This window comes from Thalassophryne amazonica, chromosome 12, assembly GCF_902500255.1.
Source record: "Thalassophryne amazonica chromosome 12, fThaAma1.1, whole genome shotgun sequence".
In the NCBI taxonomy this organism is placed as follows: domain Eukaryota; kingdom Metazoa; phylum Chordata; class Actinopteri; order Batrachoidiformes; family Batrachoididae; genus Thalassophryne; species Thalassophryne amazonica.
In genome coordinates, this window is record NC_047114.1 from 84,659,568 (window position 1) to 84,680,982 (window position 21,415).

At 40.1% G+C, this 21,415-nt stretch overlaps 1 protein-coding gene and 1 long non-coding RNA gene across 2 annotated transcripts in view; one reads left to right on the top strand and one right to left on the bottom strand.

Moving 5' to 3' along the window:
• Positions 1-21,415, bottom strand: part of LOC117521706 (receptor-type tyrosine-protein phosphatase F-like) — a 535,666-nt gene that overhangs the window by 181,609 nt on the left and 332,642 nt on the right. Inside the window, exons 8-9 of the mRNA XM_034183049.1 lie at positions 13,623-13,733; positions 1,371-1,640 (exon numbers count right to left, since the gene is read on the bottom strand). Coding sequence (XP_034038940.1) covers positions 1,371-1,640; positions 13,623-13,733 — 381 coding nt within the window. The remainder of the gene's footprint in view (positions 1-1,370; positions 1,641-13,622; positions 13,734-21,415) is intronic.
• LOC117521707 lies at positions 295-21,413 on the top strand. Its single transcript, XR_004564026.1, has 4 exons — positions 295-307; positions 3,834-3,838; positions 17,794-17,797; positions 21,341-21,413. It is a non-coding gene; the product is annotated as an uncharacterized LOC117521707 (long non-coding RNA).

Below are 21,415 nucleotides of genomic sequence, written 5' to 3' on the forward strand. Positions count from 1 at the left end.
TACTGTGACGAAAGCCAGTTCGGTTTGTACAGGGTTCCAAAATTATACATGGTAAAAGGTGACAAGTTATACAGCTATGATGTATGACACAATGTTATCACATGACGCACTAACTAACCATAGCAGATGGAGCAAACCATTCATTCCTTAAAATCATACTTGTGCAACCAATAATTTGCATCACTTTTTAAAATCAGAATTCCTGCAACCTTAATTGGAACTGTTTATAAACCTAAAATTGCCCAGCATTTGCCAACATTTTTTGTTTTGGTAGTTTTTGGCCAATAAATCAAGAACACTGTAGATGGTACAAATTACTGGATACTTGGTTGAAATCCTTATGATAAGACAAATAATGTGGTGTACTTTTCAATGTGATTCAAGCATTTTAAAATTTTGATCCCTGTATAATCCTCCATGAACCCCTACCTGGCTACAGCTACCACTCCGGGAAGGCTGTCTTACATTTTTATGTGGGCCACGATACACTGATACTGGATTGTAAGCGCTGTTTATTTACCATAAGGCCCAGTCACACGGCATTTAACAAAAGGCAACAAAGCCCTAACGAAACAAGAACTCTGGACTTTTGTTGGCATTGTTATCCTTTGCTCAGCTTCGTTCCTGCAGCGGTCGCTTCATCAGGATTTTTAAAATTTGAACGAAGGGCAACGAAAACCTCAATTCGTCCGTATTTCGTTTTGCTGTTGTTCTTGACAGTTTCTTATCGTTTGCTTAGTGTTTGTAATGTTAGCTTTTCGTTGGACTTCGTTCAACCAACTGAATGTTTTCACACAGTACAAAAGCTGGTTTTTGAGTGCTTTTGTGGAGGAGCTGCAGCTCCATCCCAGCGCCGAGTCCTGGAACGCAGAGATGCAGACACACACTGCTCCAGCAATGGCTCCAGGCCAGTTTCGTTTAAAGCATCAAGATCAACGTTAGCTTAGCTTCGTTCCTCTTTCGTCCCTTTTGCGCTCTTGATTCACAGGCTATTTGGTGATAAATCTCGTTCGTCCACCTTTTCTCAACAAACTGTGATTATTTTTTAAACTTTTCTTCCTTCGTTCAGGATTGTCGTACGCAGTGTGACTGGACCATTAGGTGGTGCTGAAAATCTGCTTTGGCCCACGTAGTAAAAAGCTGATTAGGTCTTTTGGGTCTGGACACTGTTTTAGGTCTTGAATACAACTCAATGAGCTCATCAGTTTTTGGCAGAGTAGGGAAAGATGGAAAATGTACAGGTAACACGGTCCCCGAGGACCAGGGTTGGTAACCACTTCATTAACAGAGACAGATTTGACTGTCTACTATATTTATCTATGGAGGCATAAATCTAAGCAACAACTTTGCACAGAAGTGCCTACACTCACCTTTGACAGTAACCTGAGCTGTGGCTTCGATCATTCCCAAAGAGGAGATGGCGACGCAGGTGTAGTTGGCTGACTCCCGAATGTTGGTGACCTCCAGTACATTGCGTCCCATTGGCATTTCCTCCTCTTTAGTCAGTTCTACCACGCCCTTCATCCACTTGACGTAGGGCATCGGTGAGCCCACTGCCACGCACGTCAGGTTGACGCTGCCGCCTGGCATCACCTCTTGGTTAGTGGGAGGAATGGAGAATCTGGGTGCGACGCGGCGCACTAACAGAATGAAGGCAAGGAAAAAGAAATTAATATGCAATATATGTCAACCAACATAATTTTAAGGGCTAAAGTTATTACGGGCTAATTGTTTTGCCCAATTGTGCAGCCATGCACAATAGAATAATAAAGCTGACACAAAGGGTTCTTGGAAATTCACCAGAAAACTTAAAGTGGCTGCTTGATCCTTTTGCTTATAAATGGAAATATAATCAAAAAATAGCTCGGTCTTTCTAGAGACTGTGTCAGGCCCTCTTTTGTCAGAGTGTCAAATGGTGCCGAGTGTTGCATCACTGAGGGACCCTGTGGAGACGGTATTGTTTGATTTCTCCTCCCGCTCCATGGCTGTGCCTTCTTCTGCACAGCTTTTCTCATTCTTTCTTTCTCACGCTCTCTTTTTTTCTAAATCTTCTTTCTGATAGGCAGATAGGCTGACATTAAAAAGGGGTTCCGATGGAGACAAGAAAGGCCCGTTCATGTCACCAGGGACAAGGCAAACACCGATTCACAGGTGTGATGCCGAACTGAAAAGATGGTTCAGAATAAACAGTCAGCTAGCATTTACATATGACTTGTTTCCTGTCCAAATAAAGATAGACAAAACATATCTGCCAAATTTACACACTTCTGCTTGTTTTTTCTTGGTACCTTTTGGAAACCACAAACATGACAGGCTGAAAAAAATAAAAAAATAATAAAATGATGTTTATCAGTGTCAGCTGCATTACGTTTATGCAGTATTGAACACTGCTAACACAAAAGCTAGTTTTGACAACTGCTAATCCGGTAACTGAAAAACTGTGATCATACTAAACTGATAAACCTCTAAAACATTTAGGTGAAGCTCCCAATAACCGACAACTGTCGAGTTTTATGATATGAATTTAACTCTGGCTTGGTTCTTTGGCTGTAAAACCCCGAAAAATAAACCTAAAGAGCTGAAATTTCAACATGTTGTAGCACAAACATGGAGGTTTCTTAATTTATGTAATCAAGATTTATATAATTAATGAAATGAGCAAATTTAATTCAATCCTATTTTACATTCAGCATACATTTTATTCACAGTACAAAACGTATTAAAAAAAATTTAAAAATATGAAGAAATTCCTGTTGCCTTCGTGCAATATGTTGATTTCACTCAAACAAACATGTCTAATTCTAGGGATTATAAATGTTTCTGGCCATTAAGATTTATTTTGAAAAGTCAGACCGCTTAAAGTTAGCAGAACTAAATTTAGTGTAAGCCAATTGGCCCGCTAATGGTTTTCAAAGTTATCTGAAAAGTTAATCTGCTAACGAAAAAGTTTGCTAATTAACCATTAGCTGATTAGCTGAACTGCTCCCATCACTGAGTTTTAGGGAATACTGAATATTATATTAAAAAATAAAATACTGTTACCAAAAGTTTGGTAAAAGCTCAAAGTAAAGAGTAGTTGTGACTTCTTTAACCATAGTTATGGAGAAAAAGAAGCCAACCCAACCATTTAGCTCCCTGCTGAGAACTTATTATTGCTGATCCCACTATTACTGGTAGTATGTATTCAAAACACTATGGCAAGAAACCATCCCTGCAGAATTTATACTGCTTGTTTCCCCTAATGCACAACATCATCTCCGCATCTCCCTGGAAAAAAAGCCCTTGACTGTAATTGCTCTTTTGCACTGGTCTCCATGAAAATGGATTTTCAAATGTGAGCATCCCTCCCAGCTCTCCTCCCACTCTTCTCCCCTCCCTCCCCAATTTAATTTGAACCGGAATGTCGTTACAGCCATGCTTGTTCTTCCCTCTCATTATGCAGTGAAGTAGAAAAACACAAAAGCACCATCTGAGATTCAAGTCAGGGAAAGGTTGGTTTTGTGGACCACAATGTACTGAGCAAACGGAAATTTTGTCTTGTGCTGTTTTCATCGGTAATATCCTGCGTTTATCATTAATGTCTGCATAAATCTAAACGACGGCCTTTCACTGTTTTCTAACCTTTTATGTGGTTTAAAACTAAGGTGAACCGGTTAACGGCTACAAACTGAAAATTGTTTTTATACTATACAAATAATAAATGTTTATGAGTGCAATGGTAAGAATAAATGCATACGTTCCATTGCACAAATGGTAAGTGCTGCTGAGGTGCTCAGTGGTGTGTGCGGAAGCACACGTCTGCTTTCTTCAATCCAGTAGAAAACTGTGATAAGAACCTGTCCAACTGTTCATCTGATGGCACGTCTACGGCCGCTAAAGATATGTCCAGGAACCCTGCTGCTACTCAATTTAGCTTCCACATATCATGGAAGCATTTTTGCAAATGCTAATGGAGTCATTCAACAGAGCGAAACATATTGGACAAAAATAAACAGCAAACAGAACCAAATTGAATAGTACATGATGTCACGCATACAATGGCAGAAATAATGAATGTCCCATGATATACGACCCACCAATCAAATGAGAAGGACCTATTCAGGTGTCATTTAATAAAAGATAAGAGTACACTGATACATGATCCTGAATCGGTCTACCGGTAAATCTACTCATCGATGGATCAACTCTAACATTACAAACTGGTTGAGTTAATCTTCTTTCACTGCTACGTCTTGATCTTCAAACACTCGTAAAAGTTCAAAGGTTGGCGTGAGGTTCTTGCAAAACTGGTCACAAAAATTGTAACTTTGCCAGCGAGGACAAATTTAAAATCAACAGGTGCGATAGTGGTAGGTGGCATAAACAGATAAATGTACCTGTTTGAACTTTACGTTCGATTCACAATATGTTAATACTGTCACACCAGTTCAGAAGTGGAAAGTCATCTGTTTAAACTTTACGTTCGATTCACAATATGTTAATACTGTCACACCAGTTCAGAAGTGGAAAGTCATGCTATGTTATTTATGCTATGCTAACAACAAGTGGGGTTCTTCTTCTAGGCTTCCTTCTACACTGTGCTTTCTGCTACTGTATGTGGTGCTGCCCCTAGTGCTGAACAAAAGGCGAACAGAGGAAGGGTCAATTTACCCTATTGAAGTTTCAAATCCCACAAAATATTGCAAAAGTTCAAAGAGTTCGCCGCTCTGCGAGATGTCATTAACACTGAGAAACGCACTGAGACGGTGTAATCAGGCTGCACACGGACAACAGCATTAACATTGCAACATAAAACTCTTTGTGTATTGTGCCTAAAACTCTTGTGAATATATTATCTGGGTTTTTAGATATTGTTATTGTGTTTGTTTTATGTAATTGCTATCACTTCCTGTTCATGTTGTTCTGGGAGAAAGTGAAGTTTGCTCTTTAACGTCCTGCTTATTGTCCTTTACAACACCGTTTGTCCTGTTTGTTCCAGAGTAATATATATAAAATGTCTAAAATTCGGTTTGCATTTATGAAGATCCATGCAGGTTAAATGTAGCAGACACGGAATATTTGGAATATTTGTTTTAGCAAGTTTTCAAAGTCTCATGTATGCAGTCTCTTATAAATGTAGTATAATATTCATTTGTAATTGTTGTCATGTGGTTTCTCTATGTTGTTTGACTGCAGCACCCCTCTGGCACACAAGGGATTATGGAATATCTCAACAGAGCGAATAGAGTGCACAAACAAGAAAAAACAGGATGCCTGGTTGGCACTGGAAGGTCGAAGTTTGAAAACCATGCTGGATAGCTCAATAACAGCAATCTAGCATTACCAATCTTTATAAAAATGTACTGAACTGATCAAGCTTTGGTTTGTTCATACAATAATGTGGAGGAACTATAACAACAAACCATAAAGATTTATAAAAACTGCAGCATTTGATCTTTGGGCTTCATAGAAATATGTTATGCTTGATCATTTTTACATGCAAAAAGCAAACAGACTGAGTCCTTTTACCAGCCTGGGAACAGAACGAGGACAACATTCTCAAGCAAAGCATGCACTGAAGCAGGGGAAAGATAGGGGGACGGGATCATAAGCCTCAGGAGTACACTGGGGGCAGAAGACAAAAGGAGGAACTTGGTCCAATTTTCTCATATAAAAATGAATGAAGATCTGATTTCCAGTATAACTAATGCACAACAGACTTTCCTTTGAGTGCTTCCAGAAATAAATTGTCGAACTGCACGTACGCTGGGGGAGCCACCTGCATCTTCTCACACAACTGCTAATATTCTCCCAAAGTGGGAATTTTTTTTTTTCTGCAAAATATGAAAAAAAAAGAGGAACTTGTGGCTAATATAAGACCATTAAGCACAGAGTATCTGTAATTCTTTTGTGATTCCGCAAACTAAAATGTGCTAAGAGCAGTCAGTCAATAGGGCTGGTGTATATTCAACACTTAATGTTGTGAATAATTCATGTCGTGCGGTTAAGTTTGGAGAGGTGCTGTGGAACAAAATGACTAGAGGGCAGGTAATTGTTATCGATTCGACCGAAGCCTCTCTCCTGTTGAGAGCGGCTTGGCGAGACGAGCTCCGGGACTCTATCAAAACCACAAAATAAGCCCTGTCTCCACTATGCCTGCCTGCTTGCTGGGTACCTATACATTTTACGGTCTTGACAAAGTGCCCAAGGATAGCAGAACATGTTCAGTCAATCAGTATCTAAGCAAACTGGCATAGGTTCAACTGGCTCCGAGCCTTCCTGGTAGTTGCATTGGTCTACCATGATGGCTGATCATCTACTCTGTCAGCATACTGCCAAGTTGTTCAAGTATTCCATAGGTCAGCTGTCTGAATTGCAATGTCTTACAAGGGGAAATGATCATTTCCAAAATGTGACATTTCTTCGGAGCTAAAGTGTCAAAATTCATTAACACTAAAGAAAAGGATAGTCTGCTGGGATATGTTCCAACAGCCACATGATGCTGAATCAGATGACTAGTAGAAAATTATTTAAATTCAGTGGATGGTACAGCTCAGCCGATCCAGTGTACATAACTCTTTTTTTTCTAGCAGATTACCTTTTCAGATAATTTGGAAACTCTGAGCTGACCAATCAGCTTGAATTATCTTTAATTATTGATCCTGATCATCATTTGACTTGGCAAGCTAATTTTTTTGGGAACCTCCATGTTTACATGTCAACATATAAAAATTTCAGCTGTTTGTTTTTAGTTCTAAAACCCTGAAAAACAGCCAAAGTCAAAATTCATATAATAAAAGCGGCAGCTTCAGCTCAATGTTTTAGTGGTTGATCATTACGACAATTAATGTTTTAGACAGTGGTTTGTTTGAGCCTCAAACACAAAGCAATAATTATCTATTAAACAGGAAAAGTGTGCAAACCTCAGAAAATACCACATCTGATTCCACACCGACAGAGAGATGTGTGTGTTGTAATTAGGCTAACTTTCAGTCTCTGTGTAGCGGATACCCATGGCAGTAAAACTGGCATAATCCCCTGAGAATGGCTTTGTTAGTTCTGATACCCATGTTCCACAGTGGGGGATCCTGGGTGTTGCTACCTAAATACCTGACTAATCCTGTTGCCACCTGAATACTGGGTGTAATCCATCATACAACTGTGATGGATATACAGAGGGAGATGGAAAGTCTGAGGGTGTAAATAGCTACCGTTTAGAGTGGGTGGGGTTGACAACGACAATATGGGTGCGACTGGGTAGCATGCATGCTACATAACAAAACAGTGCTTGGATAATGACTTAAGCAAGCTGTACAGGTCCTTCTTGTGTTGGTTGCTAAGGCTAATCAAAGCACTGTTTTAGGGAGAGGCACAGGATGGCATGCAAGGGATCTGCATGCATAAACAGACTAAATGATACAGTGAAACCACAGGGAACTTGGGACAGTCATATTCTGCATTTTCAGGAAAGCGTTATCTTCATCGGGGTGCTGGAAGGTATGGCTGATCTCTCCTAAAATCTGCATGAGATTGGGGGGAAGAGATTAAAAATGAAAATGACCAACCTTCACGCTGACCTGTTTGCGGATGAAGTGATTTGATGGAGGTGAGCAATGGAATGAAGAGACACAAAGTGGAGAGGAAGACAACAACACAGTGAAACAGAACAGTGTTTTTCCAGATACAGTGAAGTTAGTGACAGACAGAACAAGTAACGCATATGCAGAGTGTCAGGAAAGGAGAGCAGTTATTGTCATATACCAGGGCCTGGGGATGACGGGACAATCACGGAGGGTATTTCCCCAGAACCTAACATAGCTGGCAGAGGTAGCCCTGCAAACACTGGGATTCCAAAAGTTATGTTGGTGTAAACAGAGCCATCAGTGTCAGGCACGTAGCTGAGGTGATGCCTTGTATTTTTCTTCTGATTTTTGCAACACAACTTAAAAGGTTGCGCCAAGTGCCAATGCATGTGGTTACTTTTAACCCTAATACCTTAGCCACCACAGCTAAAGCCCTGTTCCCATATGCACAATTTTACCCACGACTGTCCAAGAATACACCACGTCAAAGTTGTCACATGCCATTTACTTACAAGATTTTTCTACAAAACCACCATGACACTATTACCATGCAGAAGGCTAAATTACGACGACACCATCAAGACTCTAGTAAGACTGCATAAAACACCATTAAACCTGCTGCAGTCCTCCTGTATAATCTTCCTGCATTGACGCAACAGCTCTATTCCCAGACATACAATTTTGACCATGACTGTCCGCCATATAAACATTTTTTGTGCTTGACCATGTCCTGTCAACCTACAAGACAACTCTAAGATGACACCACTGTGTGCACTCATTCTCGTACACACACACACCCCAGAATGTAATTTCATTTTGGTTTCCTCTCGCCTCTCGCCTTCTCTGTTCTTTGGGTATACGTCGGTGGTTTCTCCTTTTATGTTTTATGGGTTTTGTGAGAACAGTGGAAGAAACCCTTCCACTGCATGTTTTCTGCTCCTCTTGATCTCAATCTGGTGGCGAGACAAGATCCTTTTTACCTCTCACATTTGGTGTGCTTTTGTTCGCTTATTTCTCTCGTCTGTTTTTTACCCTTTGTTTAGGTTTATTTTGCTCCATATATTGATTCAGTCTCTCACTTCAGTCTTGTCTCTATCACTGATTCTTCTGCTTTTCCGATGCCTTCACAGTCCCTGGGTTTTATTTTAGTTTTGTGTACTTACTACACCTCTGCTAGTCCCATGCACCCGTGTTTTCCACCCGATGTTGATTTGCTCCTTTCAGTTCCTGGGCTTCATAAACAAGTCACTTTCTTTTCCTCCCTGCCATTTGGTAAGTCTTTGCATTCAATACAGACGTTATTTATCTCTTGCTCCCAGTGTGTGTTTTTGCCCTTTGCTTGTTAACAGATTTTTGGCTTTAGCCTGCCGTCCTTTCTTGCGCTGTCGCCCGAGCTGATCTTTATCTTCTTGTGCTTTGACCTTGGACTGTTTTGTGGACACTGTTTTGAGGATCTGGATTTGCCACTGTGTTGCAAATTGCCTCTCCATGCCTCTCCATTATCTGAATTGTACCCTGAACAATGAAAAATAAAGCAGAATTCTTCTGACAATCCAATGTATGTTACGTTCCTGTGCGGGGGTGACGGTCTGCTGAGTTGTGACATCTTTGACCTTATTAAGATGATAAAATTCACCACAATTAAATCAAGAACCACAATGACTTGGCACAACACCTTCAACAGTTTATCAAGACACTAATAAGAGTCTGAGTTGGTACAGCAGTGTATAGTCTTGCTGCATAACTTGGCGAGAACTTTCAAAAATGTCTGGGATTGCCTTCAAGATTGTACCAAGATAATCCAAAACTGTTGTGTTCACAATTTGTACCACCATGGCTTATCAAGAGTGTTCAAGACTCACAAAACACTACAACACCATCCCCATGACCTGCTTATTTCATATCATATATGTGGGAACACGGCTACAAAAAAATGTAACATCTGACGTGACACAAATACCCCAAAAAATACCCAAAATTGCCTCCAAGATGGTGGTAAGATCAAGCAAGACTGCATGAAGACTGAAAGAGAAGTTCCATGACAGTTTACAGACATCTTGGACCTCAAGACTTCTCAAAAGTGTCAAAGACCCATGAAGATATCACCAAGACTATTCCCATAACCCACAACAATTTGACAGTTGAGGTGTTATCAAAGGTCAAAAATGATGTACGTGGGAATGGAGCCGAGGTGGCAGATATTTTCAAAATCTTGACATCTGTGTGGGACATATGGTTATTACTGAGTACATGATGTTCTGAGGAAATGTCTGTCATAGATCACCTTGACAACATCTCAATATGATTAAGAGGTTATAACAAGCCGGTTGTTAACTTAAGTTTCATGGCAGTATGATTATTTATCATTAAGTACTGGCCAGTAAGGGATCTATAATACCAGTACTATGCAGCAAAAACTGACCTGAATTTGCTGAATTTTGTAAGGGGTAAAACACAGATACATAGAGACTGACGTGAAGACATTTTGGTTAAAGAAAAGCCTGGCTGCAGCACTTTATCCTGGGTGACATATTGACATGTCACATGGATATATGAAGGAGTGCCGGCACACAGAAGCTGACATCCCTCCTCCGTTGTGAGATAAGTACTTGATTGATGAGCGCTCACGCACAATCACAGGACGCTTGTGATTCTGCCCACGTTAATGGAGTTCTCCTTTACAGGAGGGTCACTGAAACCGACCCAAAGCCAACAAGGTTTGCACAGACCTGCACAAACATGCGTACGGTCTTAATGGATGACAAGTGGAGGGATGTAAATAGATGAGCAGACAGAAAGGGGAAAACACTCCACAAACAGACCCCACCCACCCCCGTACTTGGAAATATAAGGGCATCAGTGGGTCTAAAACATCAAAGCAAAGGTGGTGATGGGTGCTGCTGACACCGTGTTTTTGTACCTGTGGGCATGATTTTTATCAGTAAGCAACACTGAGTGGAAGACGAAAACACACAAAAACCAACATTAACACCTTTGCAGACATGAGACACCAAACAAAGCACAATTTCATCCAAGTCTGGCAGTGTGTGGCTGTGTGGGTGCTCGTGAGTGGAGGACTGTTAATAGAACACAGTTCCACAACTCCTTCTGCCACAGTGATCTTTTTATATGTCACCATTAAGTACTGGTGGCTCTATTGACATTTCAATGCTACAAATTGCTGCACAAGTTGATTCTACGGAGGGACAATGACATTTTTAGAAGGTGCTGAATTTAATTTAGTTGTAGAATATCGCACTTTTGTCAGAACTGGGAAAAAGATAATGAAACAGTTCAATCTCAGTGGTCACTGCAGCATTTTATTGCTCAGAATTTCTTAAGTATCATTTTACATCATTAGAGTGTTGCAGCGCAAGATTGAAGTCAAACAAAGTCCTCGCACTGTGTTACAGCCTCACATCAGCAGGAAAATATACCGGGCTTCCGGTGACAACTTTGCCTGTTCTATTTTATTTTTGTTGACTGCCAGAGGCGGTATGCAATACCCGGATATGCATTGCGCACATGCGCAGAGGTCGAGATGCAATACCAACAAAGTCACATATGTGACCTGGGTGACATAAACAACCTGATAAGGGGGCCAGGCAGCCAGCATGTATCTCCTCTCATCTTCTCGTGTAAGCACAAAGGCTGTGTACATAACTGCTCTTAGCTAGCATCACTGCTTTATCACTGCACTATTACCCTTATGAAATGTGGAACTACTTTATTTTTTTTTTTGTCCTCCAGATGCTGCATAGCCGTAGTTTGTCTATGGCAAGAATTAACCGCAGCATTAGACATTTTTTGGTAAGTAATCATCTTTATTCAACGAAGGACTTGCTTTGATATCTGCTTAGCGCCCACATTCATTGTCGGTGATTTGCGATAGTGTGTTTTAATTTTGCCAACACAACTTCAGGAGCAAATGTTTACAGCCCTGAAATTTCCCCTCGAGTTTCTACTCCTCCCCCCCAATATAATTTAACAAAAAAGGGACAGTGGCATATAAAATTCCACGAGGCCATAGTCCCTCATGTTTTAACGCCAATCAAACTGGCCAGTCACAGTACAGCCCTAGGTCTCGTCTCGTCATCCATGCAGCTGCAACAAAGACGGAGTGAAAACATGGCTGGAGCCTTTGTTCCCCAGTTGAGACAAGAACATTTTTAAAAGGTACAGTTGGTGTGATTTTCTATCTCTCCGCTGGTGTGGTGAGGCTGGGAGAAAACTCGGTGCTGGGGCCAACGGGTTGACAGCTACCTGGGTGGTGATGCAGACGAGCTCGGCCTGAGGGCCCTGCTGGCGTCACGCCACACAGCTACTGTAATTACCTCTGCAGAAAAGAAAGGCCTCGTCTGCACCTGTGACAGACATGCCCTGATTAATGGACGAGACTTACATCCTCTCCTCGCCTTTGCTGTTTGGCTGACTACCTTCTTCTGTCAAGATTTAAGATCTAAACCCTCTGGAGCCTGCAGTGTTTAATCTGAAAAATTTATGCCGCTCTGGTCCTTGAGGATGATTTTACTTCTTGTTCCTCTGATCCAGGTGGAGGTTGTCCATTACTAAAGCATTTTTTTTTTCCCTTGGATGCTTGCCTATAATAACAAAAAGGCTGATGCTAAACAAGGAAGCATCTTTAAATTTTACACCTCCACAGTGGTGTGTAATTTTGTTCCCTCCAGGGGAAACATCCAATGAGCTCATTACTTCAGTTCCAAAGAGCTGCAACTAACCACTCTTTTTGTAATCGAGTAATATATCGAATATATTTTCAATGAATCAATGAAGCTAATGATTGTTTTTTTTATTTGTCTATTGATTATTTTCAGATTGGTCAATTATCCTTCGGGTATTTTACCAGGAAACCATAACTATAAATTATTCCAATACCTCAACCTTGCATTCAAATATTTTCTCATAAAAATTACTTCATAAAAAAAAAAAACAGTATTTACAGTGCCAAAAAATCTAAATTCATAGAAGTGAAAATATGGAAGAAAATGTCCATATTTCCATAGTTCATTAGCTGATTATTTTGTGGATTAATCCATTGATTATTGGGTCAAAAAATGGTGAAAAACCATCAACCAGCATTCCTTAAACCCCAGGATGATGTCCTCAAATGTTTTTTCTTCTCCGCAATTCAAATATAAGGGGAAAAGTGAAAGAAACCAAAAACAAATTCACATTTAAGAAGATAAAATCAGAGAATTTTTACATTCAAAAACGAAGACTGAAAAATAATTAATCGATTAGCAAAACAGTACGTGATTCATTTAATAATTGATTACTAACTGATTAATTGTTGCAGCTCAAATACAAAATGTGGAATAGAAATAACTTGCTTCATCCCTGCCCCAAAATTTTACCACTGCATCCCCTGTTAAAATTATGAAGCGCTCCATTTTCTTTTACCCTGACACTTTCACTCGTGCCCTCCCTCCTCCGTCCACGAGAACAACTGCAGCTGCTATTCTGTTTCATGTCTGTTACTTCAGACATAGTAGTGTTATCTGCAAGGACTGACCTGGTCTATGGTCTCTCTGCTGTAACAGCTTTTTCCAGGATAGACACAATGTTGTCCTTGACCTGCATTAGTCTGCTCATGGAGAAACTACAACAACAACAAAAAAACCCCGAAAGCTGAAGCTCCAGATACTCAGTGCTTGAGGCGCTTGGAGTTGCGCCGGGGTGATAATGGAGCCTTTCGATAAGAGTCAAAATAAGAAAAAACGGGGCCCGACGAGGCTTTCAATGCCAGCGGAGGAAACAGCTTCAATGCAGCTGTTTTAACAGATGCTGCACCTGGTGGACTTCACAGCCAAAGAGGAGGCTGAGGTTAGTTCAGCTCGTTGGTATCTGAGGAATGTCATGGCAAGGATACTGCAGGAGAAAGACTCGGTGACATAAGTGCGGCCGTTTCAAATTAAACAACATTTAGAAGAGCTGGGAGAGGCATGGTAAAGAGAAAGCTGAAACGTTATTCATGGTTTGACATCTAAGAACAACAGAACTGACTGGCTGGTGTTGAAGTGTTGAGAGACGTGACGTTACCTCGTACATAGAGATTAGCAGGAGCAGAGTAGCGGGTCCCAGCGCTGTTCATGGCGACACATTCATATTTCCCCTGGTCTGACTCCTCGCTGTTCTCAATTTGCAGAGCTCCTGTGTAGAGAATGAACAAATTTAGCTGTCTTGGCAGTGGTGGAACGTTAAATACAAGTTGGCTCACTCTGTATCTGCACTGTGACTGAGTAAACAGTGTGTCATCAACTAGGCCAAACCGAATTAAGCGCAATTAAGTGTTGCAGACGTGGAAACTGTTTTGCCAAAAAAAAAGTGCTTACAGCACTGCAAAAGTTTAGCTGAATCAGCATGTTTAAGATAGTAGCTAGCAGAATGTTTGCCTAGTCACGTAAACGAGAAAAACTAAACAAAACTGATGAATCCATGACTGAGGGTCAATTAATCATCTGAAAAATCTGACATGCTCGCGTCACAGACAGCTATCTGTTTCAGTCAGATGGCAGATCAAAGTTAGGTTGTCAAATAAATACTGCAAAAGCAGCAGAATGGATGTATTACATGAATTAATCATCTTAAACAAGGCTGCCATCTGTTTTCTAACACTGTTTAACCCAAAGTTAATGGCAAAGAGAAAAGCAACTGATCGCTCAAAGCTCGTGATGTTTTCAGTAATCTTAAATGCAGAAATTACACTCAACAAAAATATAAACGCTCAATCAGACAGGTCTCTGCTGCATTCTTGCATTATCAAGAATTTCACATCATCTCTGAGAAGACCTCCGGGGACGTGCAACTCCACCAGATGGCTCAGATTAGTATTCACAAATCCTAAGTAGCTGCAGCCATCAGACAGGATGCTGTCATGTTGTTTCAAACACAGCATGAAAGCCCGGGAGATCTGTGTGCATGTGATCAGTGTGACGATTCGTGTTCCAAAGACACAAAAGTCATGCAGTTGATATCGAACTGGGACATGGCCAACAGATGAGGTGAGTTCACAAATTAAGAGGAGACAACAAAACAAGCCTTATGATTCAAAGGTATACTCAACAAAAATATGAAGGCAACACTTTCGTTTTCGCTCCTATTTTTAATGAGTTGAAGTAAATGTTTGAAGACTACTTCTGTGCAAAAAAATAATGTGGTTCCATGTGGTCTACAACTGTGAGACTAGTTAGAAATGACACTGGAGATGGCTTCCTATTGTAAAATGAACATCAAGTTCTTGTTTCTGCTTAAAACTGACTTTAGAATGATTTAAGAGGTATTACTTTGCCATCTGATGGTTAATAATTCCATTAATCCATTTGATCTCTTTGACTGAAGAAACTCTGTCTCAGACTAACTGCTGAGGTCCGAAATGACACATGCACATGGGAGGCAGAGCTGACCAATTTTTAGGGGCGGATCGTTCGGTTTGCAACACCGGAATAAAATCATGTTATCATTATTAACACACTACAGATCCTGATACTGTGTGATGGAACCAAAGTTCGATTGATTTGTTTCAGTACAAAGTGTTTCACGGTTACGCTTCTGTATTGCTAGTTAGCTTGTTAACACCTCTGTAAGATCATCTCTTATTTCGCACTATCTTTTCAAAACAGAAACATTATTTGTGTGCCAGCTTTTTTGTGGTTTTAAGATGAAAATCTCTGTTTTTTTTTAAGAAAGGCGCCATGACGTCACTAAAACGCTTTCCAGGCAAATTAAAGGCACAAATGATGTTTTGATGAGTTGTCACTCAAAATCTATCACAATACAGACAAAAACTCATCTGGGACAGCAGATCGGACAGTTCTGGTTGTGTGTGAGTATGTTTTATTGCTGTACACTGTAAGCTAGTCTTTGTTTGCTGTTTATGGTCATATTATGGCAAAGTATGTACATGACAGTACATGTTGTAAGAGAAGCATGTCACAAGGAGCACCCCCCACCCAAAAAAGAAAAGAAAATGACACTGCTGAGAAGAAAGTGTTGGTGGGCGCTCAGTCAGTGCGTTACCTAGTTTGGCAAGTAAGTGAAAATAATGCAATGTATCACTATGCAACGGTGGATGTGTACAAGATTTCCGGTTTGGAGGTGTACACTTTACTTTGACTTATTCATGCGCTTTGCTTGAGTATTTGAACAAAAAATGCCCTGAAACAAAAGATAATGATAGCTGCAATTTGCCGTGCTGACAGTCCCCTAAGCTATCGTCATCTTCAGATCACCATGTTTTTGAAATGGTAAATGGACTGCATTTATATAGCTCTTTTCCATCTGAATCAGACGCTCAAAGCGCTTTACAATGTTTCTGAAAACTGTGAATCTACATAGAGAGTAATACAAACACAGAATGTTCCAATAATTTAGCGCGCATGCGCTGTAGTAGATGGATTATCTTGGTAAAGGTGACGCGCTCATGTCCACGGATTTTAACAAATTTGCCAGCAAAATTTGAGACAAGCCTTTTTGTGTGCCTCGAGGAAATCTCAGATGTTTGACTTCAATGTACAAAAAAAAATGAGACTAAAAACCAAAGTGATGCATTTATAATTTTGTTGAGTATATTTTGACCAAACATATGAACACCACAGATAAGTGATAGCAGTTATCACTGCTCTGAAACATGTGTGATGTAGCAAGAAAGGCAGCCAGACACCACACAGTTTGAAAAATGACAATACTCACCAGAAGATGATGTTAGGATACTTTTTAGGCAGTTATGAGATGAATGCAACAAACAGTCTCACCAACAACTAAAGGGGACTCGAAGAAGAGATCAAAGGGAGAATCCAAACAGAGTCGGGTCTCATGACAACAAATTCGTCTAAGGTGTTTGCTCTACACGTATAGAGCTCACGGCTGTCTGATTCAGCAACGGCACACACCTGCATACTAATGCAAGTGTCACCAATCTGTTAATCTGCAAGCTCTCCTGTGGCAGAAAACACTTTGCACGGGCATCACGAAAGTTGTCTCTGTGGTGGTTTTAAGAACTGCACATCTGAATCCTTTTAACTACTTCCAACCATTAGCACACTGGTAGATCTTCTACAGGGTCATTTCACTGTGTTCTATGAAAGTCGTTACATAAAGGGCACCGAGGCTGTCAGAAGACTACCATGAAACACACCATGAGCTGTGTTAAAACAAGATAAGAAAACTTCATCGATCCGCTGAGGGAAATTAAATATTATAAAGTTTTAAGCAACAGGTAGGATTATAAGCCAGGACGCACATATTTCTTTCTTTGTAGTACTCCACTGAGTACCAGTAGCATCACTTTATATTGATGGTTCAGTGGGTTTTTACCCCATAATGCTGTATTCCTATTTTGACTGCAGAATAACAGCCCTGGTTACAGAATCGGAGCTGCAGTAACACGGCAGTGCCAATTAACTGAAACTGCATGAGCATTTCACACAATGTTATTTAAAAATACAGGAAAGCTCTGGCTCTGGCTGATGTTTAAAGCTACAGTGCGTGGAATTTAGGGGGAGGATTTATTTGCATGATTGGAATATATAATTCATAACAATCTGTTTATTAGTGCACAAATTCCTGCAACAATGAAATGATGTGCTTTCATAAGTTTGTAATAAACCCTTCGTATCTACATGGGAGTGGCCCTCTTCATAGAGGCTGCCATGTTGCATCAAAATATTGACACGGTAGCACATTTTGCAGTGCGGCCAAAAGACTGAAGAAAAACAGAAGAGGAGTCAGTGATTGCTCCCCTATGCAGGGTGTCCCAGAAAAAATATATGCAACTTTTCATCTGCTAAGAAGATGGTCATAACATATATTTTTTAAATAGATATATGTCTGCATAGAAAGCTGAAAGATTGAAGCTTATTGTACTAATGTCAAAATTGCCACCAAAATTAAAATTTTGATATAAGGTGTCATTTTCTTTTCGACAACATGTTCGACGTAGGCTCCACGTTGTCCGATTACTGCCTGCAAACATGTTTTCATGTTTGGGAAATGTTTCCTGAGGGACGTTCCAAATTTCTCGGCAGATGTTTTCCTTCAGCTGAACAAGAGTCTGAGGCCTAGCATTTCCACCTGTCTTTGAGATACCTCCACAACAAGAAGTGTAGAGGAGTAAGGTCAGGTAAATATGGTGGCCACTCAATGTCATCGTAGAGCGATAAAGCGGCCTTCAAAGTGTTGTTTGAGAAAACACCTTGTTTCCCTGGCTGTACAGGGTGGTGCCCCATCTTGCTGGAACCACTGGGTTCTCATCTGGATCAGGTTGTTTCTCCTACAGGCCTGAGTATGTAGCTCAGGCAGACAGAATTCCCCAATCATTTTGCAATAGTTCTCCTGGTTTACCGTGTAATTTATCATACAATAATTTTTGTCCGTAGTTGTATTGTTAGTTTTGGCATTTTTTTCTGGCATTTTGCTTGGTATCAAAATAAACTTCAAGGTCTCTGCAACTAGAAATTTGGCATTAGTGACAAAATTATCACTTTTAAGGATCAAACATAGCATTTTAAAAGTTGTACATTTTTTGGTACACTCTATACACGTCTACTGGTTGCTAGTTCAAGCTAACAAGTTTGAAAACCATCATTTTTGTGAACATGTTACTAATCACAAGTGAAGCGAGCTCGAATCCCTGCCACTGAAGAAGTGAATGTGTGAAGGAAAAGAAAATCGTGACTGGCGATGGCATAATGCAATCTGCCACCTCACCACTAGATGACAATAAATCCTATACACTCCAGCTTTAAAGAATGAGGTTACAGCTTAATTTGTCTCCTGTGACCCTTGTGGCTGTATTTGTGTGGTACAACCCAGGGTTTATCTGTGATAGAAAGACTTCATCTTTCATTGACCATCTCTGACCTTCATTGGGAACAAACAACAACAAGAAAAAACAGCCTGTTTGTGCTTGCAGCTGCAAAAAATGGGAAAAAAAAGTTGAAAATACTGCCGTCGTTCAGCGAGTTGAGCATCGACCCTCCCAACCTGTGACTGCAGCACGCTAATGTATGAGTCTTCTTTTTGTGTGCATGTGCTCCCTCTTGCCTGGTTTTGTTTATGGTCAGCAGTCATCATCCACATCCAAGTGGTTTAATTAAAGCTCTCAGAACATTAGTTTTATCTGAGTCTGCATCCTCATTTGGAACTGTGTCTTCATCGTGCAACAGCGTGAGCTGATAGCACAACTACCATGGGTTCATCATCTTCATTATGAGAATACGTCAGTATCTCATACTGTAGTCAGGGGGAGATGGGCAAAAAATGCTGACATTATCCTAACTATACAGTCAGACTTTGCTTGGACATTGTTTGTGGTGTCCCACAGGGGTCAGTATTGGGTCCGAAACTCTTTTTACTTTATATAAATGATATTTTTAATGTGTCCAAGATATTAAAATTTGTATTATTTGCAGATGACACAAGTATTTTTTGTTCTGGGGGGGATTTGCAGAAACTACTAAGGAACATCACTACAGAAATGGGAAAACTAAAAATGTGGTTTGATAGAAATAAATTATCATTAAACTTAAGTAAAACAAAATATATGTTATTTGGCAATTGTAATAAAGACATCCAAGTACAGTTACAAGTACAGGGGGTGGATATTGAAAGAGTATATGAAACTAAGTTTCTTGGGGTGATAACTGATGATAAAATAAACTGGAAGTCTGATATAAAACATATCCAGAGCAAACTGTCAAGAAGCATTTCAGTTCTGAACAAAGTTAAATACATTCTGGACCATAACTCACTCCGCATTCTCTACTGCTCACTGATCTTACCATATTTACACTATTGTGCAGAGGTCTGGGGCAATAATTATAAATGTACAACACAACCATTATTCATACTGCAGAAAAGAGCTATAAAAATAATTCATAATACTGGTTATAGAGACCACACAAATTCATTATTCTTAAAATCAAAAACTTTCAAATTTACTGATCTGGTTCATTTTCAATCAGTACAAATCGTGTATAAAGCAATAAACAATTTACTTCCTGGAAATATATAGAGTAGGGGATTATAATCTGAGGGGGGGAGTTTAACTTAAAACATCAGTGGGCACGTACAACATTAAAAGGTTTTTGTATATCTGTTTGTGGAGTGAGAATGTGGAACAGATTGAGGGTGGAGCTCAAGCAATGTCCAAGCATGAATCAGTTTACGCAGCGGTATAGGCACATGGTTTTTTCTAGGTATGAGGAGGAAGGGTGTTGAGGGTTAGGGTGTTTTGTTGATCATTGTTTAGTTGTGCGCACTTTGTTTTTCTATCTTGTAAATATGTAGTATAAAATCACACGCATTGCATATGTATGTAGGTATGTGTATATATGTATGTATCTACATTAGAGATGTTTATGATGACGGGACTTGAGTTAGTGTTGTGTTAAATGTGTTTGTAGCATGGCCCAAGCAGAGGGTCACCCCTTAGAGTCTGGTCTGCTTGAGGTTTCTTCCTCAATACATCGGAGGGAGTTTTTCCTTACCACTGTCGCCTGTGTGCTTGCTCTGGGGGTTGGTAATGAGTATGTATATATGTATGTTTGTATGTATATAAGGGGTGGGCGTTTATAAGCTTTGCTTCTGCTCACCCCCTTTTGGTCACACATGTCACTGTGGAATTGTCTTGTGTATCAGTTTTTTGTTACTGTTGAGTTTGTGTGCCAAATAAATTCATTCATTCATTCATTCATTCATTCATTCATTCATTCATTCATTCATTCAGACATCAGTGGTTTAATTAGCTTGTGGATTTAATCATCATTATTCTTTTTTCCCCCCCACGATCTCACTTATGGCGCACACATTAAGAGCAAATTACAAATGCCACACAAAAAAGGAGGAAGATTAAAAAAACCATTCATTACTGGTGATTAATCATTTTTGCCAGGGAAAAATGCTACAAACTTTTAGAAAAGTGGAGCCAGCAACTTTACACCCCTTACTCTTTCACTGTTGCATAGCAAATTAAAAAAATAAACACAAATACAAATACAAAATATACACACTTCACCGGACTCATATTAACACAGTATATTAATTCAGTCCTTACATTCTGAAGCTTTTGTACAACAATCACTTCCACATAAATTCAGCATTATTTCATAATAAAAGACGGGAAAGCGCCACAGCAGCACATCTGAGTCTGACTCTCTGAGTCTGACGCGCTACACCCAAAGCGATCAAAGGGAATAATGTGAATATTAGCCATCAAATGACAAAGTAAAAGCTCTTCAATCATTCTAAACTCAGTTTTAAGCATAAATGAGGCATTTTTAAGCAGAAACAAGGCAATAATAGGTGAATTGCTGCTGATGCTTCGAAATAAGGCATGTGCAGTGAATGCCGGGGGGGGGGGGTACCGATCGGTCGGTGACAATGGCATTGATAATGTAAAAACAGTCATCATGATGGATAAGTCGGTAGCCTCATGCTACATTCGGACCTGATTCTTCTACATTAGCCAGAGTTCATGGGAGAAAACAGCTAAGCAGGTCAAACCTCTTGTGTCTGGTATTTTAAAAAGCAATTCTTTGCCACGTGTTGAGAGATATTTGTGTTGACGCGTGCATGTTTATAACGAAGAAGTCCATTACCAAGATAACAACTAGAGGGTTATTATTATTATTCTCCCTGGTATCAGGGTTGGTGATCGTGTGTTTGTCAAGGAGACAGCAGACATAACAAGTGCAGGACGAGTGCTCGTAGGAGATGGGGACGGGGGGTGTGGAAGAGGTGGGTTGGTGCTATCACTGGAGATGTGGCACTGTAAGAATGCAGGGGTCAGATGTAGATGTGGGGGAGATGATGCGGACGTGATCAGTTCCAACACA